This window comes from Rhinolophus ferrumequinum, chromosome 16 (assembly GCF_004115265.2).
Source record: "Rhinolophus ferrumequinum isolate MPI-CBG mRhiFer1 chromosome 16, mRhiFer1_v1.p, whole genome shotgun sequence".
Classification (NCBI taxonomy): domain Eukaryota; kingdom Metazoa; phylum Chordata; class Mammalia; order Chiroptera; family Rhinolophidae; genus Rhinolophus; species Rhinolophus ferrumequinum.
The window spans coordinates 12,070,086-12,097,040 of NC_046299.1; the positions used below are offsets into that span (position 1 = coordinate 12,070,086).

The 26,955-nt window shown below is 37.6% G+C and overlaps 1 protein-coding gene across 1 annotated transcript in view; it reads right to left on the reverse strand.

Annotated features, from left to right (window-relative positions):
* LOC117036047 (pancreatic triacylglycerol lipase) overlaps positions 1–26,227 on the reverse strand; it is a 40,367-nt gene extending 14,140 nt beyond the window's left edge. The window contains exons 1-3 of the mRNA XM_033130614.1: positions 26,150–26,227; positions 1,927–1,972; positions 590–744 (exon numbers count right to left, since the gene is read on the reverse strand). Of these exons, the coding sequence (XP_032986505.1) occupies positions 590–744; positions 1,927–1,972; positions 26,150–26,152 (204 nt within the window). The 5' untranslated portion in view covers positions 26,153–26,227. The remainder of the gene's footprint in view (positions 1–589; positions 745–1,926; positions 1,973–26,149) is intronic.
* Positions 26,228–26,955: the final 728 nt, after the last annotated feature.

Consider the following 26,955-nt stretch of genomic DNA (forward strand, 5'->3'; position numbering starts at 1 on the left):
TTTCTTATAGTATCTAATAGAATCATTTGTATGTAAAGGGAGGTGGTAGATAGGAGAAGACTGCCCCGACTTGGGAGCTTTGTGAGTAAGCGTTCTCCCATTTCAACCAAGCTATTTGCTGTCATCACCAAGTTGCTGCTTTCCAGACTTCACAACATTTTTGCAGTTGTTCTACTCAGGCTAACACATCTGCTATAATATTGGTGGTAGGGGTCTTGCTCCCATACAATGGAAGGGTTTCTGTGTTTGTGTGTGTAATACACACACACACACACACACACACACACACGTATATATATATATGTTGGAAAAATATATATAATGGGAGATTATATATGTATAAATAATATATATTCCATATTTAGATTATTTATTAAGTGGTACCATAGAGGTAGGATAAGAATAATATCAAGTTAATGGACATTTTATAAACAAGTTACATAAAATAACACTTAAGCTCACGGTCCTCAAAGTCTACCAAGATGTAAATTCCACTGTCTGATTTAGTCTCTTTAGAAGACTTGAAATTCAGTATCCTTATCACATAAAACAGATGGAACCCAGCCCTGAAAACGATGAGCACTCTTACTTGAAAGCTGTCTGGGTTCTCGTTAGTGTACAGGAGGAAGCGGGTGTTGACATCTTTTGGACCCCAGGGCAGTATTTTGAGCGGTCTTTCCACAATTCCTGCCCAGGGGACATCATCGCTGAAGCAGCCAAGTCGTTTGAAACAGATTTCTTTTCCTGCAAAAACCCAGAAATGTTTCCAGGATATTACTTTAACCAGAATGCTCTTATTAATGGTCTTTGCCAAAATATGAGTTAAATTACATTTAGTGGCATATTTTCTTCCTCCACATACCCAAACATATTCCTATCTACAAAACAGCTTCAATAAACAATGTCCAAGCTAAAGATGGGCTGCTGTGCCTCATTTCTTACACATGGGTCACCTCACTCCCCTTATGTCTGTCCACTCCTGTGCTGGATCCTGTTTAGCCTCTCAACACAGGTGTCTTCCTTGAATCCCCGGTGCCCAAGAAAGGATAAAACTTGTGTCCCCTGGCCTTGGGAGAGGAGGTGACTCTCTCAACTCCTTGTAGCCATCTTCTGGCTTTAGGCTTTGGGTAAAGAGCTTAAGATTCATGCAAATGCATATGACTTTGTTTCTCCACATGGCTGAGTATTTAGGTCTCTGACCTATAGTTGAGGGGCCTCCTGGATTCCTGTGATGAAGAAACTACTCACAAATGACTAAATAGAAAGTCCATGGTTTACCACAACTCTAGGCTTAAATGTTACCCCATAAAAGAACAACACAAAGGAAGGATTCTCGAGGGGGATAAAGTCTAGAGTAATAGTAAGAGCAGGAGTAATAGCTATTGTAGGGGTTGCATTCTTGAAATCTTACTATGGGCCAGGTGTTGGATAAGATGATGTTGGACCAGGTGTTGGATAAGATGATTTTCATGATCTATCTTACCTAAGTCTCACAATGACCCTATGACAGGGGTGGCAGTATGTGTCCATTTCACAGATGAAGATAGTGAAGCACAGAGAGGTTAAGAATTTTGCTCAGGGTAATACATTCATGGCTGGTGGAACCAGGATTTAAACCCTATACTTGACTCCAAGCTATGGTTGCTAAATTTACCAAATAAAAATACAAGTTATATCTGAGTTTCAGATAAACAATATATATATTTTTTAAATTGTCAAACATTTGTTGTCCATCTGAAATTCAAATTTAACTGGGCATGTTAGCTTTTTTCTGACAACCTTAGCCCCAGTACTTGTGCTTTTCATCATTCACCTTTCTTGCTCTACTCATTATCCTCCCAGTGGCTTGAATTCAGCTATCATAGTTCTTCTGGAAACTACTGAGCAGTGATTCTCTCCTAGTACTCCATAAATGCATTTACTTACCTACAACTGTTCCCAGCAGCAGCGAAAGTGTCCAGATTAGCATCATCTAAACAAAGTTAAAAATATGATTGAGTCCAGCTAAATAAGTTTTTAAAAGATTGGCATAATGCAAGTTCTGTTAGACCTTTGGGGGAAAATGGGTAAATACTAGTAAGTTAGGCTTGGAAACATGTTCCTGACTCACCGTGGCAGTTCCGTCAGGTTCCGCACACAACCAGATGGAACATAAAGGTCCTTTTATAGACAAACCTTATCTTTTGAGCAGTTCCATGGAAAAGTGACATGAAAAGAGAGGAGGTTCCAAGGATGTCTTTCTAATTTTAATCATAAATAAACCAAAATTGATAGAGTAGGTAAAGTTTTCCATTGTACTTAAGGGAGATGAGAAAAGTGCAGCTATGGACAGGTCTTTTCCAATCTGATTATACAATGCTCAGAATTACCATAATTTTGGTGAAGGTTCTAGTCTGCCCTCTTTTAAATGTACAATTACCCTGTGCAGGCCTGTGGATATGTGTGAAACTAAATTGTTTTCACTGATTTGATAGTCTTTCACAGTCTTGAAAACAAATACTAAAAGCTTACCAGCTCAGGCAGTTTTTGTATAACCTTTCCTTACCTTCGAAAACAGTGAAATAGAGGCAATTCTTCAAGAGAATTCATTCCTTTTAGGAAAGCAGTTGATATTTTATTTTGATAGTCCATAGAACTACTTTATTTCTCAACAATATCATGGGAAAAAGAATAAATGAACTGACAAAAGGAATTGGGGCTACTTCTAAGAGCACAGAGATGAAATCAGTGACCCCGCCACCATATGAAATTATGAATAAGAGAGAAAAATAAAATTCAACTTAGAAAAAATGGTTTGGGAAACATAATTTGAAAGAGAAGTATTTGATAGAAAAGAACTGGGATATTTACAGTTGGTGATCGATTGCTTAAAATAAATTTCTAAAAGATTGTAATGGGATACCACAAATCTAAGAGACTGGAGCCATTTAACCTGACAGCATCACAGATATAGGTTGAATCATATGAAATTGCCACATTTACAGGTCAAAAATGGTCAAATAATTCAGTTCCCTGACAAAATTTATGAGTATGGAAAAAAGCAACACAATTATTTGTACGTGAGGAAAGTTCAAGAAAATCGGGCAAGGGAAATGTTAAAATCAGGACAGAAGGCGCAAGGAAGGAATTCTATGGATGGTACATAGCAGGCTCTTAACACATCCCTGTTGAATCAATGAACAAACAAATGACGGAATGAAAATGAAAAGCAATTTGTTTTGCATAATTGCTACAGTAACAACTGCCTCCACAATCTCACAGTACAGAACTGTGATTTTTCTGAAGCCCTTTTTACTAAAAACAAGCAAACCGACAAACAAAAACTAGTGAGCCAATATTCTTGGGTTTACTATGAAGTAAAACATATTCTGTGTGAATGACCAAATCATTTACACAAAACTTCTAAATTGGCATTTTAGGTAGTACAAAATTTAATCCATAGTTAGGATGACCTTTCTTTAACATAGTCCTTAGAATCAGGACCAAAAGTAACCAAATCCTGAGGCAGAGACCAGCGTCCATGGGGAATTATTTTATAAAGTAAAATAGGTTCAAATTTTAGAATGTTTTGGAAAGATTCAATGTCCCAAACTGTTATAAAAGCTAAGAAGGGAACTGTACATAATCAGTAGTCTATCAGGTGAGCTCTGGGTGAACGACTTCCCCTAAATTCAATCTCGCTGAACCCTTTAGCTGGGTTGTAAAATTCTGTGAACCATATTGTTTCATTCCGACCACTAATGTGCTAGCTAGGACTGTCTGTTTATAGAGTGCATGGCAGAGATTGCTGGCCTCTTCTTATAGGGAATAGAACTAGACCCTATGACCCAATTTCCCTTTCAGGGGGATGGACCACATGACCAAATTCTGGCCAATGAGATGTGAGTGCACAGAGGTGCCCCAGTTCCAGTCTTCTTCATAAAAAACCACATATGATCCTCCACCTGCCTTCCTTTTCATGGCTTGATGCAGACAAGTACAGTGACCTTAAAGACCATATTTTGAAGCTGGCAGAGCCACAAGATGGAAGGAGTCTGGGTTCCCTGCTATAGAAAAGCCACCCATCAATCATGAAGACTCATTTTGAACTTTACAGGAACAAGAGATAAATTCCTATTGTTTTAAGACACTGATATTTCAGGATTATAGACACTAGCCTTCCCTTAACCTATAGAAATTATTTTATTGTCCAGTGTTTTCTCCTACTTCCAAGAATAGTTCAAGTACCAAATATTGAGTCCTGGGCTGTACATTTCACCACTAGATTTGGATGGTACTGATGTATAATATCAATACTTCAACAGTTTTTTTTTCCTAATTTTGGGTTTTACAAAGCCCCTTTTCTGCCACTTCTTGAATTATAAAAAGTAATTGCTCAGGTTTTTCACTCCATTTTTGTAGAATTTAAATTTTAATGGGCATTTTTCAGTTCAATCCTAATGGTGTCCCTTCTTTTACAAGCAATCAGAGGCCATATGATATCTTAGGATTTAATGAAAATCACCCAATGATGTCTGGGCCCCCAGATGCAACTTATGTGTGGCTGGAGCAGTTCAGTCTGCTGGATACAAGAAAAACTGTCAAATACCACAAGGAGGTGGATTGGAGCTCCCACCAAACTCTGCTCCCCACCAGCCTTTGTTACTCCTCACATCTCGGGATTGTGGGCTAGAAGGTGGGCCATGTGAAAGGTAATAGACCCATGGCAGTCCTTCTTCAGGTATCCCATAGCCTTGAAAGTGGGCTGTCATTGCAAATTAATTCCTGGAGTCAGCAGAGCATTATATAACATTGACTCAGCTTTGACTCTGAAACCTTGGACATTTAAAAATAAAAATGCGAAACAGGGAAGTTTCTAATCCAGCAGCTATGTTTGCAGAGGGGTTAAATATTGACATAAGTTTAGGCTCTGATTCTGGCAACCTTGTGACACCAAACTCCAGATGAGGGAAAGAAAGGCCCTGGGACAGCTGTGTGGCCAGATAACCAGCATGTGAGCCCAACGAGGTCTCATTTACTTAACCTTCAGAGAGTCTGGCCTGTCCTCCCTTATCCAGTTTAGTCTACTGCCAGGGCCAGCAGTGCGAGGGAGAACTGGGGATGCCAGACTGAGGGAGAACGTGCTCGCCTGGGGATGCCAAACTTTGCTGAAGAAGAAGAAGACTGCAATGATCCAGGTTGTTGCTGCCACACACCTTCCAGAGCATCCATCCTGCCAAATGGGAGGGGGTTCAGTTCACCCCAACCAGGGAGTGAAATTATAGTCAACTCTCCTCTGTTATGCATGAAGATGGTATACTTTGTGGAACAGAATAGCAAGCATACTTAATTTTATAGCATTAATCATTTAGTTGTACATACTTGCAAAGTTTTTACATTTAATCTTCCGTAGAACCTACAGAAGCTTTAGCTATTTTTTTTATGAAAACAGTGAGACTCAGAAAATTTAAGCAATCTGCCCAGGGTCAAATGGCTGGTAAGTAGGAGAGCTAATTCTGGGGGCAAATTCTTTCCACTAGCCCCAGATGACTTGCTTGTGTGAATACACAGTAGACCGTAATTTCCCAGGCTGTTTGTCTAGAATTGATCTAAAAAATGGTCACGAATGAATACAGCAGGAGGTGTTAATATGTATGTGTAGTGTGCGTGTGTGTGTATGTGTACACATGTGTAAGACTGGATTATCTACTTTCCAAAACAAAGTTGCACCCATTTTTGGATAACCTATTTTATTTGTGTTTAGCTTCCCTACTACTAATGCAGCAAAATAGCAATTTTATCACATAGAAATACAACTTTTATGACATTGAATATGATAGTCATTTCTTTCCTGGGCCATTACAGTAGTTTTCCAATTGCTTTTCTTGCCTTCAGATAGTCCCCTCTGTTGTCTGTCCTCTACACAGTGAGAGTTAGGTTTAAATTGCAGAATGACCATGTCATGGTCCTTCTTAAAACCTCAGCCCCCTTCCCCTGCCCTGGGCTCTCTAGATCAGCACTGCTCAATAGAAACATGTTGTAATCCACATTAAGAGAAGGCAAAAAGAAATACATGAAATATATTTTCGTAATTTACGTAATCTAAAATATTCAAAATATTATCACTTCAACATGTGGCATTAGCCACATTTCAAGTGATCAGGGGTCACTGCCTACTGTGTTGAATAACACAATTCTAGATCAAATTTACTCTTCTCAACGTCACGAATAAGATTTAACAGATCTAGTTAGCTTCTCTGAGGTTTCTAACCTTGTTGTATAACCATTTGACCCATTTTCCAGCCACTCCGAACTTCTTTCAAGATATAAACTCTCATAGGGTTTGGATGGGATCCAACTATAGGGTACTTAAAAAATGGACTAACAACATTTTCTAGATGTCACTGAGCAGGAAGAGAGAGAAATAGGTTGAGATGCAAAATTCAACAGACTCAGAGATCATAGCTGGGATACTGGAGCTGTGACAAAAGGGGGATAAAAGAGAGAGAGTAAGTGAAAGAAAAAGGGAAGAAAAGAAGGAAGGAAGGAAGGAAGGAAGGAAGGAAAGAAGGAAGGAAGGAAGAAAAGTTTTATGGTTTGGGGTTCATGGTTAAAAGATAGGGTTAGGTTTAGGGTTGAGGTAGGGTAAGGGTTTAAGATTTGAAACCCAATGATAAAGAAAAAATTGTTAAAGGCAGACAGAGGGGAAAAAAAGGGCACATCATATACAGGGAAAACAAAGATAAGAATGACTGCAGACTTCTCAACAGAAACAAGTGTATAATGGCAAGTATCCATTAGCATAGTATTACACATAGTAATTTCACTACCCTAAAAATCCTCTGTGCTCTGCCTGTTCATCCCTCTCCCTACTCCCAACCCCTGGCAACCATTGATCTTTTTTCTGTCTCCATAGTTGTTATCATGGTGACCGAGAGAAGAAATGTTTCAAGTACGTGAAATGATCAAAAGCCTCATAGGTAAAGAATCAGAACTGACCATTGGAACGGAGAACATGAGTAAATACAGCAATTTGGCTAGGTCGAGACTGATCTAAGAGAGATTTCTATTGTTACGATTTGCCATCTGTCCTTCAACACTCAGTCAGGGACATGGAGCATTTGATTGACCACCAGCTGGTTTCTGAGACTCAGAATTCAGTGCTACCATTTACAGCTTGAGAACCATCCCCTTCCCTACTGCAAACCCAGTCCTTACTTATCCCAGTGCATCTTAATCATCATTATATGAATACTTACGCAGAAATGTGTAAAGCCCTCTTCTTTGTGCCACATGTGCCAGAAACCAATCCCTACCCTGTATATCCAACTGTAGTTGTGAAACATGTCTCTAGCATGCTCGGAATAATAATTTCACATAGTATGCCACTGCAACGATGCAACATCCAACAATGTCATCTGATAAGTGGATTTGTCTGATAGCCCATTATTTGTTTTCTCTCCAAAAATAATATGTATCATTATCGTTGTGGCTGATGGTTGGTTTTATAGGCTCCTCTGTGATAGTAGATTTGCAACTGTTTTCATTAGAAGAAATGCAATTTAAATAATGCCTGTATAGTCTTGAGTTGATTTATCTTTTTGGTGGCCAATATGCGAACTTAGGAAAAAATGACTGGCATCTCTGGTGCTTTGATAATTGGCCTGACCCACCACTTTGCAGCCGCAGCACAAATGTGTCAGCACAGCAGCCCATCTGTGCTAATGAAAATACGTGTTTTAATGAAAATAAATCTTTGGCATCTCACCTTCTCTAGGAATGACAATATCCTCTAGTAATCTCTATTTGGGAGGTAAACAGTGATCTTTATAACGTTTTAAAAACATTATTGCTTGAAAGACTATTTCCAGGGGAAGACACGTAGGGAATGAATAATTTTCCAGCAAATATTGCCACTCTAGAGTGAGGGCACATGGGTTGACAGCTCCTTTGACACACAAGGGGGCTAGCCTGTGCAGGCTGCACCCCTGCACCACCAAGCCAATGTAAACACCAACTCATCCCTAACTCAGCCTCCAGGAAGATCTCTGCAGGTCTCAAGTCCAAATTCCCTTCCAGGCAATGACGGCACCAGTTGGAGGAGATTTTTGTCTTTCCTTGATTTACTGCCTCTGGTTTTGATCAAACCAGTGAAGGAAACAGCAGGTACGTGCTGTATGCAGAAGACTGGGGGCATAATTTTGCCCTAACTATCTTATCCTCCTCTGCTGCCCAGACCACCCCCCCCAAACTTCTTCCCACAGCTTCGCCCCATGAAGAGTAGGCTAGACAACCATCTCTCGGCCTTGGATTGCTATGTACTTAATTGCATCTGATGTTTCTCATTCTACTCTTATGTCAGAAGGTGAGGCCTCATGTCCGGTAACCCTGAGTGACTCCCACATTTTCATGGATTCTCAGTTGTATTTGCGTAAATGTTGCGTTCTTTGTTCCCTTCACTTCTGGTCTATAGCAAGGGTTGGTAAATTTTTTCTGTCATGGGCCAGATAGTAAATATCTTTGGCTTTGTGGACTATATGATCTGTTGCTACTACTCAGTTTGGCTATTGTAACATGAAAACTGCCATAGACAATATGTAAACAAATGAACGTGGTTGTGTTCCAATAAAACTTTATTTATGGACACTGAAATTTTAATTTAATTTCATTTTCATGTGTCACAAAAAATACTATTTTTCTTTCGATTTTTAAAAAATGTAGAAACCATTCCCAGCTTGTGGGTTTAAGGTGGCAGGACAGATTTGGCCCGTGGGCCATAGTTTGTAGCCACACCCCCAAGAATGCAAAACCTTCTATATACTTCTGTGGTGAGGTGTGTGGGCTCAGAAACCAGAATGCCTAGGTGTGAATCCTGACTCCACTGTGTGCTGATGTGATCTTAGGCTTGTTGTCTAAGTTCCTGTATCGCAGTTCCCTTACCTGTAAAATAGGAATGTTCTAGAATCTACTTCATTGGGGACTTCTGAGTAAATGAGACAGGACAGATAAAGCATGGTAGAATAGGGTCTGGCATGTAGTAGACACTTAATAGGTATTTAATATTATTATTATTGTTATTCTGATGAATGTTTCCTGTTTTTTTTGTGTTTCTATAAGGCTTTGCAGAATTTACTAACAATTTATTTTATTTCTTCTAATTAAGCTCAATACTTCCCCTCCTCTGCACCAATAGATCTCACCTCTGATCAATACCAGAGTTAACATATAATTTAATATTTTAATTGTTAAATGACACATATCATCAAGTCTGAGTTTAATAAATATATACATTTAAAACTTGATTATAAGGAATCACTGACAAGTGATTTATAGTACATAAAAAAATCAGTTAACAGAACACCAGATAATTAAGCCAATTACATGTTTCTGTTTATATGATGACTAAAACTTTGTCTAGAGAATATTAAACATGTAGACAAAAAGTAAATATTTCAGATGAGGCAGTCATTTGCATAATTGAAGTTAAATTAAATATAGTTTAAAGTCAAATTAAATTACATTTTCTCTAAAATAGCCTTTCCTGGATAAATCCGTTATGTAAAGTATTTCTTAAATATATGAGAAAATTGTATGAGTCATAAAAATTACTGGAAATAATATCCTATTTTTCGTGGGTGATATCATTCCCTAGTCATTGCCCTGTAATGAAAAATACTTTTCTTGATTAAACATTACAGGAAGGGAAAAGATATCCAGCAAAGCTGTCTGGGTTGACAATGCTACTAGAATAACCACTTCTTAAGTGTTTACACACCATAAACTCTCTTATGAAATCAGAACTGATTACCCATTGATAACAGTTGTTTTTTTCTAGTTCGTATGCTGATCAGGATACGACAATGGAATAGATCACTGTCAATTGGATCAGAATCCCATCGAGAGACGTTACAATCATGAAGGATAATTTGTGCCTTATGAATCATTTGTTAGTTCCCAAGAGCTGTTTTGAATAGTTAGATCATAGGAAAAGGCGTGAAAAAAAGTTAGACAAAAAGACTGATTCTTTTAGACGAATCTACCTCATCCATGGATAATCGGGATTCACTCAATGTTAATTTCTCCAACAGTTTTATCTTCCCTCACCTTAGAAGCATCCTCACAGAACACTGGAACTCTTTGAATAATATTTGGACTTATTTTGTATTCAAAACAGAACTAGATAATATCAAATACTTAGCAAGTTTGGCAAAAGAACATTTTCCCAAGGAAATCTGTATAAACACATAGTGGTTTTACGGTCCTAGACTCAGTCTGCAGAGTGTAGGAGATGATTCTTTTTACATACGATATTTCTTTTCCTCCATTTGGGAGGAATCTAGATTTCTGCTGCTCAAAGTGTGGTCCATGGACCAGCAGCGTCATCAGCGTCAGCTTCACCTGGGAGCAAACTCATTAGGAATGCAAAAGCCACCTGCACCTGTAAGTCAAAACCTGTTTTTTAATAGGACCTGCAGGAGATTTTGTGTTGCACATTCAAGTGTAAGAAACACTGGTCTGGATGGCCCCAATGTGACTCATTCCAAAACCCAATATACTTTAAAAGGGAGAAGGTGAAGTTAATAAATTGCCAACCAAAGAATAATAGCAGATCATCCTTGAAAACTGGGGTTGAGGAGCTCATCCATTCAGAGATTGCGGGAACTGCATCTAAAAATACAGCATCAGTGGTGTCTCAGGTTTTCACAGCCTTGGCAGATTCAACCCTAAGACAAACATTTACCCATCACGTTAATACCGCGGGTGTAAACGCATAGGAGCATTGTTTCTTAGGGAATGATGGGCACATAGCCACCAGCTTTGTAATTGGGTGTATGTATGGGACAAGAGAACTATTATTTCCCCTATCATTTGCTGAAGTGAAACTTCCTAGATTGCCACTTATGTTAAAGAAGAAATCGACAGAATTTACTTCTACTCTAAATTTCAGTTTTGTTTTTTTCCCCTTTGGAAAATGGGAATAATGGTAACTTCATTGCAGAGTTATTGTGGGGAAATAAACAAAATAATGTAGATAAAAGCTTAGCACAGTCCCATTTGCACTCAACAAATGGCAGTTGCTGCAAATACCTAACAGTGCCTGACTGAGGACTAGCTGCTCGCCGGACTAATTGTTACGATTGTGTCAAATGGTGGAAAATGCTGGACCCATTAAAGCAGCTCAACTGTGATGGAGAACTTCTCTTTAGCAAATAAAACTGCTGGAGATTCCAAATGCCAAATATCCCTTCTAGGACTGCTGAATACAACCAAATTTCCTGAAGAACTGATGACTGTAGGGAAGCCATACAGACAGGAAGTTACGGGGAGATGGTTGGTACTTCCTGAAATGTTCCTGGTCCATTAGGGGATTATGAGAATAGCATCCATGTGATTTGAATCTACAAAGTTGATGTTGTGAGCCAAGGTAACAGGACCATCCTAGGCCTTGGGTGTCCTGTCTGGCCATGAGATGCAGCCCACCTGAGGTTGAACTGATTCTCCAGAAAACATGAACTGGAGAGTCTGACTTCTTCCCATGGCTACTGTTGAGAAATTGGCACTACCTGGCATCAGGGTGGCAGGTCCGCATCAATGAGCGATTGCAAGTGAAGCTAGCTGTCATGAGTTATGGAGTTTTGAGCTATACAAGTTTAATTCTACTGAAATTGCCTCATGAATCTGGGCCATCGGGAACGGCCAACTGAATGAACGTGGATGTGTATGAGGTCCTTCCAGCAGGTAAATCAGTTACCTGCATTTCATTAAGATCTGTTTCTGGAATTTTATCTTGTTCTTCTTCATTTTCCTTGCTTCTGTGTTGGTTTCCGTGTATAAAACAGCCAACCCCTCCCATCTTGATGGAGTGGTCTCGTGTAGGAGATGGAGCTTCTCATTCAGCCAGGCCTGATCTCTTGGTTGTCCCTGGAATTTTTGTGACTGTCCAAATGACCTTCTTTGATCTTAGCGGCTCCCAGTAGTTGAGGGTGTGCCAAGACCTTTTCGATGTGGGTATTTTGTCATTCTCCTGACATGTGTGTAGGACTTGCTCAGCTAGTTTCTGGATTTCTTTCAGAGGGAGTTGCTCCGTGTATGGCTGTAGATTCGGTGTGTCTTTGGGAGGAGGTGAGTTCAGAGCCTCCTATGTCAGCATCTTAGACTGGAACCTCCTGAAGGAGGTCTCAAAATTACCTCGTGACTGACTTTTGAGTTTCAGGTAATACTTATATATGAAATATGTGCTCTGCCAACTCCGAGTTTGGTATCAGTAAAAAAATGCTCACTACCTACTCCTTAACACTGGATTTATAACCATGTGGTCTAGAACTGAAAACACTTGGGATCCACTCTCCCTGGCTAATGTTTTTTGAACTTCTCTCTTAAATGTGCTGCCTGATGGACAGACTGTGATTTGCCTGATGGCCCCTCCTGCCTTCCTTCCAGTCTCCCCAGGAAAATGGAAGCCCAGCATCTCCAGTTGTGAACCTCAGAAGATGAGTGCCCACTTTTGGAGAGTAAACTTCTTCAGAATGAGTCAGTAACAAAATGGGGAATGTAATGGAAACCACTGGCCCCTGGATTCGCCAAGATAACATGACAATAACATCTGCAGAGAAACAGGGAGGTTTGGGCCCACTCAAGGGAAAATATAAAAGCATTCCAAATATTCTCCAACCATAACTATTTTAATAGTTATGTAAGAAAACAAGAGTACATCAAACTCTTAGGATAGTTGTCATGGGTTATTATCTTGCCTTTCTACTGTGAATAAGGAGATAAATTTAATGATGAGTCATTTTCGGAACTTGCCATTAGAAAGAATTGCTTTAAAAACTAATTATGAACGTAATTACTTTAGCCCCATGAAATTCAAGCCTGAGATGATTTTCATAACCTCTTTCGTTAAATGAGTTTAGTTTTTTATTTGCTCCATGAGGTTGGTTCCCTTTAACACAACTGATTTGATGTTTTTGATGAATTATATCAACTTACTAAAACTGAAACTAATGGATGGAATTTAGTTTATAGACCAGATTAAATGCTTAATTAAGCTGCTTTAGATATATTTACATACATTTTTAAGAGCAGAACTGATTAGCAAAGGAGGTCAAATTGGCTTCTGAATGGAGCTCTGTGGGGACAGAGCCAGGAGTGCAGTTTCCAGGCTCTCGGCCTCATGTGGAAAGGTGATGGCTCAGGTAGTAAATGGCCATCAACTGTGATTGCATGGCCATCAGCTGTGGCTAGTTGGCCGTCAGCTGTAACCAGTGAGCCATTGGCCACTAATATAACTGCTGTGGCTATGCTAGCAGAAAATGGGGGCTAGCAAGAAGATGGTGGCTCAGCTAGCAAGCGCGGATTGCAGTTAGCACGGTGGATTGCAGCTAGAGAGGAGAGTTGGTCAGTTGGCAGAAAAGCGGACAGTAGGTCGCACGTCGTATGAATCCAGCCTCCAGTGAAACTATAGTGGTGTGACTCCCCTACCTATGGCTCCGTGGGTGTTCCTTTTTGGCCTCACCATATCCTGCGTTCTTATGTGGGGAGCGGGACCAGAGACCCCGCCGGATGCCCTGCATGACAAGCTCTAAAATACTTGTCATTCGTAGTATTATTTTGTTCAATTAAGGGGAAAGCCAACGCTCCCGAAGGAGTGTCTTTATTAATTATCACACTTAAGAATTTGCTTTAGGACAAACTCGGAGAGCAGTCTGTGGGCTCCTATGGAACCAGTGTACTTTCCCTCCAGTCCAAAAAGATGTGTTCATCCCTTTCATCTGAAAAATGCAGGAACTATCTAGGAAAGCAGGAAATCATTAAGGACCCATGCATTTGGAGGATAAAATGCAGTTTGGGGATAAAATGAAATTTTCTCTATATTATACTTTCTCATGCACATGGTTAATCTACTGTCAACAAACAATACTTGGGACAGAAAATATTTAAATCTTATAATCCTATATATGTAGTCTCATATATTTTAATATTGAATTCAAAATAGAAGCTTAACCTGAGTGAGAACTTGAATCTTGAGAATTTTACTGTAATATAGGCATATACAGAGGGTGCCAAAAAATGTATACACATTTTAAGAAATGAAAAAAACTATATTAAAATTATGGTGATGGTAACTACTTTGAGCACCTCTTGTAATTGCAGAAGTCAAACGTGACTTGTATTCATCTTTTGTTATCGGTACATATCGAGTATTACAATTTTTAAAAAAAATTTAATGTTACATTTTGTTATGTATATTTTACCACAATTTTAAAAAAACATTTTTGTGTGTGGAATATTGTGGAATATTGGAGAACAGTTTGTTTCTCCAGGGCCCATCAGCTCCAAGTCGATGTCCTTCAATCTAGTTGTGGAGGGCGCAGTTCACTGGCCCATGTGGGAATCGAACCAGCAACCCTGTTGTTCAGCTCGCGCTCTGACCAACTGAGCCATCAGGCCACCCAAGTATTACAATATTACTGTGCTTCCCTGAAAATAAGACCTAGCCGGACAATCAGCTCTAATGCATCTTTTGGAGCAAAAAATATAAGACTCAGATATTATATTATTAAATTATATTGTATTATATTGTATTATATTGTATTATATTGTATTATATTGTATTGTATTATATTGTATGTTAAAGACCTGGTCTTATAGTAAAATAAGACCAGGTCTTATATTAATTTTTGCTCCAAAAGATGCATTAGAGCTGATTGTCTGGCTAGGTCTTATTTTAGGGGAAATACGGTAATGCAGTTTTTTCCTTTCTTAAAATATGTATACTTTTTTTTTGGCACACTCTGTATATGTTTTTATTTTTTAATGTATAAAATACAGTATGGGCTATTAAATCTGTAAGCAACTTAATTGTTGTAGTGCTATATGCAGATTCTTCCACTAGAGGGCGCCTCAACTAAATATATTGAAGGGAAGTGAAAAAGGTTTTTTTTTACCCACAATAAAAAGGTCATTAAAAACACACAGTGTGATTTATGGATGATGTGATACAGAATTGCACACCTGAAATCTATGTAATTTTACTAACAATTGTCACCCCAATAAATTAATAAAAAAAAGTCATTAAAAAAACAAAAGAATGTCTACCATTACTATATAGCAGTAAAAAATTATTTCACATAAAACCATACAGGTGTTCAAGTAGAGTTTTTAAGGTGAGGATCTATGATCAGAGGAGAATGTCATAAGCAAGATAAAAAATAGAATCTTACAGTTTTAGTGCTGGATGGAAACTTAAAAAAAAACTAACAAAATAACTAATTTTTTAATTAATCTCATTACAAATATTTTTTTAAAAGGTAGAAATCTTAGAAATAACATTTAACATTGTCAATTTTACCAAAATTGGAGAAATCAAGGCTCAAAGAGGGGAAATAATTTGCCCAGGGCCAGAGTTCCAGTCTGGACCAGACTCCATGCCCCTACTACCCAGGCCCAGTTCCATGATTTTCCCACTATTCTCTAGTGTAACAACATTCTCTTTGTCTATCGACATTATCTATCTATCTGTCTATCAATGTACCCTTCTATCTAGAATAAATAATCCTCCTTCTGATTCCCAAGTCCAGGGAAAAGTTCTCACACCCCCTGACTTTTGGGCTAAGTATCAGGTAACACTGCTGTTTTTGTCACTGTAGGTGGAATTGTGCTCCTACTTCCACGCGTCTCTGGCCTTAAATTATGTCCCAGGTTTCCCCTTGGGTTTTGCTGTAGCTATTTCTGATTATGTAAATTCAATGATTATAATTTCTACTATCTCATTTTAATTTCTCTGTTGGTTTTTAAATTACATTTCTGTGCATTATTTTTTTGTGGTTGCTCTAGGGAGATACAGATTTATATATGTGTGTGTGTGTGTGTGTGTGTATATATATATATATATATATATATATATATACACTTATCTTTAAATTTTCACAGTCTACTTAGAGTAAATATTGTACCACTCCACATAAAATGTTAAGAACTTTGTAACTATGTAGGTCCATTTCCCACCCCTTCCCATCTATGCTATAGTTGTTACATCTATTACATCTATATATGTAACATTCTACATCCTGCAAGACGATGTTAAAATCAAGTCACAACTTTTTAAAAAATTAAGAGTAAATAAATAATCTGTTTGATTTGCTGATTTCCAATATGATTTACGATTTCCAATGTGCTTCATTCCAAGTTTCCCTCTGGAATCATTTTCCACAGCCTTTAGCATATCTTGTAGTACAGGGTTGTGGGCACACATTCTCTTTGTTTTCTTTGATCTGAAATGGATTTATTATATTTTATTCTTTTTTAAAAAACATATTCTTTATTTTGCAACACGCTTTTTCAGAGTTTTCTTTCATAATAACTTTATCCCCATTTCAATTGTAAATAATTGAGGCCAGAGTACTAAGTGACTTATTCAAGACAGCATGGCTAGTATGTAGGAGAGTAAGGATGTAAATCCGGACCCTCTGACTTGAAATGCCAAAGTCTTTTTACCATTCTGATTATTTGCAAGCAGGAACATGAAGTGATGCCATAGCAAGAACTCAGGGAAGTAGCCAACTCAGGAATTAGGGATGCTAAGAAAAGGAAGAAAGACCTCCTAGAAAGAGAGAATTAAAACTGCTAAGGAAAGTGCTCTGGATTAAGAGGGAAGAGTACTTTAGGTTAAAAAAAAAAAATTCAGCGTAAAGATACTTTTTCCTGCCTAAAACCAGGGCATACAACAAGATTCAGACCGTGAAAGAATGGTTGTTGAGAGCAGCGGACTTTCATCTTGTAAAGGAATAACCCAGGAGACCTACCATTTCTTACAGCTCTGTCAAATTATCTCAAATTGAGAAACAGTAATTAGGAGCAGAAATAGAAAAAGAATGAGGAATAGAAATATCGTGATTAAGCCCTAGTTAAGACAGAGGCTTATATTGTAAAGACTGGTATTGTTGCGGTTGCTTGAAAAAGGAGCAACTGCAACTATTCTGCAATCAGAATACCAGTAAGAATAATCCCAAACCGGATTGCCCGATGGAGCTGAAATTTCAGGGCCCTTCATGTGGATTCCTTCCAAGGGTCTGTGCCTAATTTTACACTTGTAACTTTGCATTATTCTTCTTAGAGAGGGTTCCCAAATTCTTTGAGCTTTGAAAAAATCTTTTAAAAAATTGCGGTATAATTGACATATAACATTAGATTAGTTTCAGGTGTAAAACATAACGATTTGATATTTGTGTACACTGAGAAATGATCACCACAATAAATCTAGTTAACATCTGTCCCCATACATAGTTACACATTTTCTTTTCTTGTGAAGAGGACTTTTAAGATGTTCTCTCTTAGCAACTTTCAAATATGCAAAACAATATGATTAACCGCACTTACCATGCTGTACATTATATCCCCATGACTTATTTATTTTATAAATGGAGGTTTATACCTTTTGACACCCTTAAGCCCTGTCGTGCGGGGACCCTGCTCGCTGCGCCATTTGTCATGCAGGGCGGCCTGCGGGGTCTCTGCTCCCGCTCCCCACATAAGAACGCAGGACATGGCTAGGCCAAAAAGGAACACCCACGGAGCCATAGGTAGGGGAGTCATTTCTCTATATTCTCGCTGGCGGCTGGGTTGGAGACACAGGAAACAGGAGCTACACAATTCTCAACCCTCACTGCGCCGCTTGCAGGCTCAGCCACCATCGTCTTGCTAGCCCCCATTTGCTGCTACCGTAGCCACGGCAGTTTATTCATGCCCAATGGCTCACTGGTTACAGCTGACGGCCAACTAGCCACAGCTGCTGGCCATTTGATCACAGTCGATGGCCATTTACTACCTGAGCCAGCACCTTTCTATGTGAGGCCGAGAGCCTGGAAACTGCTTTTTGAGGCTCTGTCCCCACAAGCCCTCTTTGCCCATCTTCAATTCCCCATCTCTGGCAACTGCCAATCTGTTCTCTGTTATCTATGAGCTTGGATTTTTTTTTTTTTTTTTTTTTTTTAGATTCCACATGTAAGTGAGATCATACAGTTGTTTGTCTTTTTCTGACTTATTTCACTTATATCACAGCGTAATGCCCTCAAGGTCCATCAAGTTGTTGCAAATTGCTAGATTCTATCCTTTTTTGTGGATTAATAATATTCCAGTGTATAAATATATATACACCACATTTCTTCATTCATCCATCAGTGGACACTTAGGTGGCTTTCATATCTTGGCTACTGTAACAGATGCTGCAGTGAACACGAAGAGTTCATTGCATAAAGATTTTTGAGTGAGTGTTTTTGTTTTCTTCTCACTTCATTCTTGAAGGATATTTTGTTGGCTATAGATATCTGGCTTGATGTTTTTTTCCTTCCTTTAGCACTTGAAAGACATTCTATTTTTTTTTCTGGCCTTTATGGTTTCTGATGAGAAGTGAGCAATCATTTAAATCATACACAATAGGTTGTTTTTCTCTGGCTGCTTTCAAGAGTTTCTCTATCTTTAGTTTTCAGCAGTGTGATGATGTTGTGCCCAGGTGTGGTTTTCTTAGCATTGATCCTTCCTTGCTGAGCCTGCTGAATCTGTAAGTTTATGTCTTTCAACAAATTTGAGAATTTTTCAGTCATGATTTCTTCAAACATTTGTTCTGCACCATTTTTCTCTTCTTCTAGGACTCGAAGTATAATAAATATGTTAGACTTTTTGATAGTGTTCCACAGGTCCCTGAGGCTCTGTTCTTTCTACTTTTAAAACATCTTTTTCTGTTCTTAAGATTGGATAATTTATATTGATCTATCTTTCAGTTCTTCTATCATCGCCAGTCTTCTTTAAGCCCATTCGTGGAATTTTAAATTTCATATATTTTATGTTTTCATGCTAGGATTTCCAATTTATTCTTTTATGCCTTTTATTTTTGTGTTGAGATTTCCTCTGTGTTCATTCATTATAGATATAATTTCCTTTATACTCTTGAACATATTAGCATAATGAGAGAAATGCAAATTAAGATCATAATAAGATACCACTACACCCATTAGACTGGCTAAAATTGAAAAGACAGATGATACCAAGTGTTGATAAGAATGTGAAGAAAGTGGAAAATGGAAAATAGATGGCTGGTAGGAATGTAATAACATATAACCACTTAGGAAAAATATTTGTCAGTGTACTACTGTTGGTGGGAATGCAAAATGACGTGCTACCATGGAAAATTATTTCGAGGTTCCTCAAAAAATTAAAAGTAAAAGTACTATATGATCCAGTAATTCCATTTCTGGGTACTTATCCAAAAGAATTGAAATCAGGATCTCAAAGAGATATTAACACTCTCGTGTTCATTGCAGCTTTATTCACAATAGCTAAGACATGGAAAGAAACTTTATTTTAACATCATAGACCATTTGGCAGAGAGAGGTCCTCAGATCACATTTTGGATAAACATGAAGCTCAATTCTGGAGTGCTTTCCATATAACCTTCCATGAGCAGCGATTCTGGAAAGATCCCTCCTCTGAGGAAGATATTTATATTTGCTCCTCTAATGATAACAGAAACAACTTTCAAGTAAGACTACTTGCTATTTTTGTATTTAATGCCTATGTATTTTATCTAATTAAAGTTAAACTTGCAATTTTTTTTAGTTGTGATGCTGCAATTCTACTCTTGAGAAATCAGAGCTATGATACATGTAAATTTGAATATAGATAGCGATGTATCAGAAATATACTTTAAAAAGCATATTTTAAAAATATACTTTGAAAAGCATTGTAATATCTAATTAAATAGGGTACATTATCTCAACTCACCAGGCAATTCCAGGAGTTTCCATATATCACACTAGAGTATAAATGCCCTTGTATAGATAAAGTTTCATTTTGCCTATAGTTCCATTAAAATAGAACAAGAAAAAAGAGAAATTTCCAAGGATAAGTTTCCAATTTTAACCATTGAAAAGCTTTTATCAATAATAATTAGGGAAAGTCATAAATGTTCACATAAAATTTATTTCTAAATCTGGGTAATCAATGTTTAAATGAGTCACTATTTAAAAATGGTTCTTGTTTTATTTTGCAATTCTGAATATATACGTGCTCATGATTGAAAGGGTTTTGTTACCATGGAGGCTGTTAGGGAAGCTTGGCAAACAAACACTAAAAATTACCGGCCCACATATTTTTTCTATGAACAGCTTGTCTAACCCATAGTAAATTCTGAAGCATAAATTTAAAGATAATTCTTCACTGCTAGTCTAACAAGGTAATTAAGTCATTCTAGAAAAATGGGCGTTATTTTGACTTAGAATAAAGTATATCGGACTAATTTACCTCTCCACAATAATGCAGAAGAAAACGTAAGGTAACCAAAGGAACTGTGGTTAATGCATAAAGGAAGAACAAGTTATAAGCTACCAGATGAAATGATGAGAGAGGGAGTAAGCTGAGATTCAACTTGAAAAATCCCATATAGGAAAAAGGCAAAAACAATCTTCTCGAGAGGAGAACTAGAGATTGTCTCTTCAGTGTCTGGTTTACCTACTCATAAGCTTGGTGAGGGCAGGAGCAGGGCTTCATGCACACTGCAAAGGAGGAGTGCCACTGAGTCTTGAATACGTGTCTATAAAAAAAAAGATGATTCTCTACCCAGATAACACAGCAGGTGCAGAAAAAAGAAAACAAGACGAATAAAACGGCAGAGACCTTTGTGTATAACGCATGATCAAGAAGCTTGGTGAGTGATCTGCTTGTAATGATACAACATGAAGCAAAGAACCAGCTCTGATAAAATCAGATTAGTTGTGGATAGAGGAAGTAAGTGTCCATTATCTTGTACAATGGGCCTAGTCACACCAGCTGCCTGTAAAATCTTGCCCTGGTATTTTAATGAGCTCTCATTATCTCAAAACTTGGTTAAAACAACAGAGAACAGAAACTTCTAAGAACCAGAGTCCTAATTCTTCAAGGCATTTGGACTACGTCTGGGCTTGTCATGAAGGTGAGTTTTGCACAGCATCTGCTGTCCGCAATTTAGGAAACCCAACACTGAATGATGGCAGCCTTTGTTATTTATGGCCACGTCCCAAGCTTATTTACTAATTGAAACATTTGAATTGTTTCGTCTATCATGATAAAATGACTGCTATTCCTTTGCTCAACACTTTCCCTTCTCTGTGCTTTGTTTTAAAAATCTTTGGCATTTATCACTATGTACCATAGAGTTAATTAATTATATTTGTTGTCTATCTTTAAGCACAAGAAGTCAGCTCCAAGGGCAGAATGTCTGTTCTGTTCGCTGCCATCTCCCCTGATACATGGAGGGCTCCAAATAAGTATTTGTTGAATGCGTGTAGGAGCAAACATGCTTGTATCTACCACCTAATCGAAGGAATTAGACTAATCTGCAAGACCATCCTCTATTCCATCCTCTTCCCTCCCTGTCAGAGGTGGCCACAATCTAAACTTGTTTATCATCACTCCCCTGCTTTCCTTTATACTTTGTGTGGTTGAAACACAGTCTATGTTTGTATCCCTAAAAATATACTGTTTAGTTTTGCATATTTTTGACTTTCTATAAATGCATCATACTATATGCATTGTTCTGTGATTTGTGTTTTTTTCACTCTGCATTATGTCTGAAGTTCATCCATGTTGTGTGTAGCTTTGATTCATTTTCACCACTGTATAGTATTTTATTATATGATTATACCACAATGAATTGATCCATTTGTTTATTGACATTTGAATTGTATCTAGCTTTGGTATTACAAAAATTCTTGCTATATACATTCTTATCCATGATCCTATGCAATGGTGTCAGTTTTTTTAGGCATATTAGCAGTGGACTTGATAGGGTGTCGGGTCTTTCATTCTTAGTCTTTACTAGATAGTGTCAAATTATTTTCAAAGAGACTGTTCCAATTTATATTTCCATCAGCACTGTCTAACTTTTCCAGTTGCTCCACAGCTTCACAATAACTTGATGCTATCAGACATTTACATTTTTGCCAATCTGTTCGCAGTAAAACAGCCTCGTGGTTTCAATTAGCGTTTCCTTGATTGTCAATGACATTGAGCTTCTTTGTCTGTTTGGGTTTCTTTCTCTATAAATATCTCTTGACCTTTTTTTTTTTACTGGGTTATTTGCTGTTTCTTATTTGTAAGCATCCCTTACACATTCTGGATATAAATAACTTGTCAGTTATACGTGTTGCAATATATTCTGCCAATGATGGGATTGTGGGATTTTTACTTTATGTTTTCTTTTCATAAACAGAAATTCTTAATTTTAGTGTAACTGAATATATATTTTTTTCTTATCGCATATATTCTTTTATATCTTTTGAAAGAAATCCTTCCGAACTCAAAAGTTATAAAGATATCTGATATTGTTTTCTAATTATTTTATAGTTTGTCCTTTTACATTTGAGTCTTGAATCAACTTAGAATTGGCTTTTTCAAAGTGTAATATGATGTAGGGTATCCAATTTTCATATGTATAACCAATTGTTCAAGCATTATTTGTTGAAAAGTCCAATGTGTTTCCACTAGTCTGATCTGCCAGTTCTATAATGTATTATTTCCCTGTTTGTATGGGTCTGTGTCACTGTCGTACCAGGTCACTTTGTCTATTCTTTCTCTCAATATTTATTCTTTTACTTAAATTTTTTATTTTATTATGGTAAGAACACTTTATATGAGAGCTACCCTCTTAACAGACTTATGAGTAAACAATACAGATGGTTATCTATAGGCACACTGTTGTGTATATCTCTAGAACTTACTCATGTCACATAACTGAAACTTTATAATAGTTGTTTAACAACACCCCATTTAAAAACACTTTAGAAAGTAAGAATAGAAAGCTATTTCCTCAACATAATAATACTTCTTCTCAGGAACCAATTCTTAATGGAGCAAAACTAGAAGAATTTTCATTTACACCAGATGACACAAGGGTACTCGTTATTTATTATAATTTAAATTGTTGTGAGAGTGCTAAGTAATGTAACAATTCAAGCAAGTCAACAAGCAGTCTACCAACTGGGAAGGAAGAGGTAATAGCCCCTTATTTCCAGATGTTATCACTATATTTATGGAAAAAACATTGAAAATAATAAGAGAATTCTGTAAGGTGGTCAATTATAAAATTTATACGCAAAAATCAACAGATTCCTCTCTATGGAAACAATGAATAGCATGAGAGAAAAGATTCTATTCACAAAAACAGCAAGACAGAAAATAACTAGCAGCCTCAATTGTACCTAATAGCAACTGTTGAGAAAGATTTTTTTTTTTATATTATCACTTAATCCTCAAAGCAAAATATGGGTAGGTGTTGTTATTATTATAACCATTTGGTAATTGAAAAAACTGAGCTTCTGAAAGGTTCAATAGCTTCCCCAGGTCATTCACAGAACACAGCAGAGTCAGATTTGAATCAAAGTTGGTGATCTTAATCGCCAAGCAAGACTGCCACTCTATCTTTACAAAGAAAACTATAGGACTCTACTAAGGGATCATAAAACCATTCTGCTCAATGGAGATATGTTTTGACTAGGGTGATGTGTATCATGAAGGATATCAGTTCTTATCAGATTATATTGAATTTAAATGCAAAGCTAATAAAATCCTGACTTTTTAATGTAACAATTTTATTGATATAGAATTATTCATATCAGGATTTTTTCTCTTAATTTACCATATGATTCTAAGTTCTGGAAGTCCAAACGTGGAAATTCTGAAAAACAAGAGGGTAACTTGCCCTGGCTGATACCGAAAGATACTATAAAGCCAGTCACTAAAATAATGAGGTACTAGGATAGAAATAGCTCAGGGTTCTCAATCTGCGGCAGTTTTGCTCCTCGAATACATTTGGCAATGTCTGGAGACATTTTCGATTGTTACAGCTGAGGGATGGGGTGCTACTGGCACCTGGGGAGGAGAGGTTATTGATGCTGTGAAACATCCTACAATGCACAGGACCCCTCACTCCTACCCCCAACAATAATCTGGCCCCAAAATGTCCATCGTGTCAAGGTTGAGAAACTAACGTAGACAAATAGAACAGAATAGAGAATATGGCAGAAGACCAAAATGTCATAGAAATATAATCTAATATAAAGGTGTCGTTAAATCAGTGGAAAACGACGAATTTTAGATAATTAGTGAACAATTTGAAACACAAAGCAAAACTAATGCTAACCTCCTTTCTTACACCAAATCTGACAGATCCTGAAAATTAAAAACATCTCTATAGCATAAAAATGAAGACAAAATACAAACCACAACCTGGGGAGAATATTTGCCATATATATATATATATATATATATATATATATATATATATATATATATAAATAACTCTGATATACAAAGAGTTTTTACCAATCAATATAATATAGGCAAAGCACACAAACAGCATAGTCAGAAGTCAAAAAAACATATATACAACATAATAATGAAAAGTGAAAATTATATATGAAATACATAATATATTAAAAAAATGTAAAACTATAGTGATGAAAAAATGCAAATTAAAGTGAGATATCATTTCATCAAGACAAAAAAACCCCAAGAGCCTGTGCAAACTGAAGGCACAGATTTGGGGTCCAGGCGCCCGGGAACGAATCGGGCCATTGCCCTCTCTTACTGGCAGTAATGGGTATTACTAGCATGAAAGCTTTCTATTCTCCGATCTCATAGGAAAGCTCCAAAGGGCGCCCACCACAGAAGTGGTTACATAATGAACAGTCTAAATCCATGCTGCCCAAATGCTGGATAAACAGCATTCTTTTATATAGACTGACCTTATTTGACTGTACAAATCTGTACAAATTCAATCTTCCTGGTGCAAAGTCACTAGAGGGTAGATCAAGAAATTTTATTAGCTGCAATGATTTATTCAGGCCTCTAGAGTGCCATTTATTTCCCAGTAGAAATGCAGTTTAGAGTATTTCAGTGTTTCATTATTTACTGATTTTCCCCTCAAGTCCATTAAAAGTTAAAGTAAAAAAAAAAAAAAATCTCCTACTGGGCTACAAACATCCTTAATGGTTTGGGCAGTACTTATGAATATTTCTGAAGAAACAATATTTGTGCACAGCCCAATTATCTTGAAAGGAACTCTTCTATATTAGAAAAAAAATTCCCTTTGTTGCCTCAAATTACCTGAAATTTGTGATTTGGTAAAGCACTCAAATACAACCCTTGTTATTAATGACACTTATGGGAATTGTGATTCCCAGGCAGCCTGAGGTCAAGTGAAACCCAAAATCACAGGGAAGATTTAGCCAGTGTGTCCTGGGTCCCCAGACACCATTTCTGAGGCTGAAGTTGCCCAATGGGCCAGTACACAGACGGCACTCAAATACCATAGGTGGGCTTGGACTTGGCCACCAAAACCTGTCCTTCAGTTTGCACGTCACATCTTGAGATAGACCAACTACCGTGTTTCCCCGAAAATAAGACCTAGCTGGACAATCAGCTTTAATGTGTATTTTGGAGCAAAAATTAACATAAGACCCAGTCTTATGTTATATTCTCTTATATAAGACCCAGTCTTATAATAAAATAAGACCTGGTATTATATTATATTATATTATATTATATTATATTATATTATATTATATTATATTATATTAATTATATTATACCTGGTCTTACAGTAAAATAAGACCGGGTCTTATATTAATTTTTTTGCTTCAAAAGATGCATTAGAGCTGATTGTCCGACTAGGTCTTATTTTCGGGTTCCCTTTTGCCTGGCTCTGGTCCCCATCAGTCACAGATGCCCACAGGAGGGAAAGCAGGACTCATGAATCTATTTTTTTCTGAGTACAGGGATCCTGCTAAGGTCTGTGGGTTGTGTGAAAGAATGACTCAGAAACAAAAGCATGGAGGAAAGAAGACAGTTACTTGCAAAGAAGTTGCAAGGAAGTCATTACTCAGAAAAACTGGCTCATTAAATAAAATATCCAACTGAATTTAAAGGGAAAACTACCACAAGATTACCAAGGTCACCTATTTTACATTATTAGTCTGTCAATGGCCAGCCTAGTCACAAAAATGGGGACATGTTTTTGGCCAACAGCTCTGTAAAAGTTAGGGGTAAAATTATGCTATCAGAAAGTCAACTTATAGGAAATGCTCCAAATCTCTCACTGGTTTCCTAACTTCTTTGGGATGAATTCCAAGTTCCTTACCATGTCTTACAAGGCTGGTCTCTTTGCTTGCTGACGTCATTTCCTCTCATTTTCCACCTTGCACTCTGGTTCTGGCCACACCGGACACTGTGCTGGCCCATGCAGGCCCCTACCTCAGACAAATATTTGCTGAATAAGTAAACGAGGATGAGTTTGGAAGTCTGAGAAACAAGGAACTGCAGATAAACCAACAGTTGTTCCTTTGTCTTCCTTCCCATATGGTTGCCAGAGAGTCAGTATAACGAGATTCCAAGCATGATGAGAGCAGTGGAATTCACCCAAGGCCGGGGAGACACAGGGCCCGCAGTCTCTCAGCTCTGCTTTCACCTCCCTTTTGCTCAAGCAGATTATCTCCTGCCTCCCCACGCCTGGCAACACTGGGGACTCTCCTTCTCTAATGATCCACCCAGCTACACGGCATTAGGTGGGTATCTGTACAGAAATATTGCCCTTTGAAACTGTTCTAGCCCAGCTCCCCTGTGCTTTTTTCCCTCAACCTTCTTGTAAGTAGTCTTTTTGTCTGTTTAGCTGGCTGTTAAGGTATATGAGTATGCCTACATATTCAGGGCTTCCTGGGTGGTATGCCTTCATTCACAATATCTCAAAGCCCGGCTTCAGTTACATAAAGCTAGGCTACGTCCCAGAGCTCCAGAATGCTAATCACAAGACTTCCCAAATGCCGATGGTACTTAGTAAAGAGATCAAAAAAGAGAAGAGGTAGAATCCCTCAGAACCAGTGAAGATAGCTTGGTTGTTGTAAGCTGTGATTAAAAAAAGAAGAAAAAAAATCTAAGCTAATTATTTGT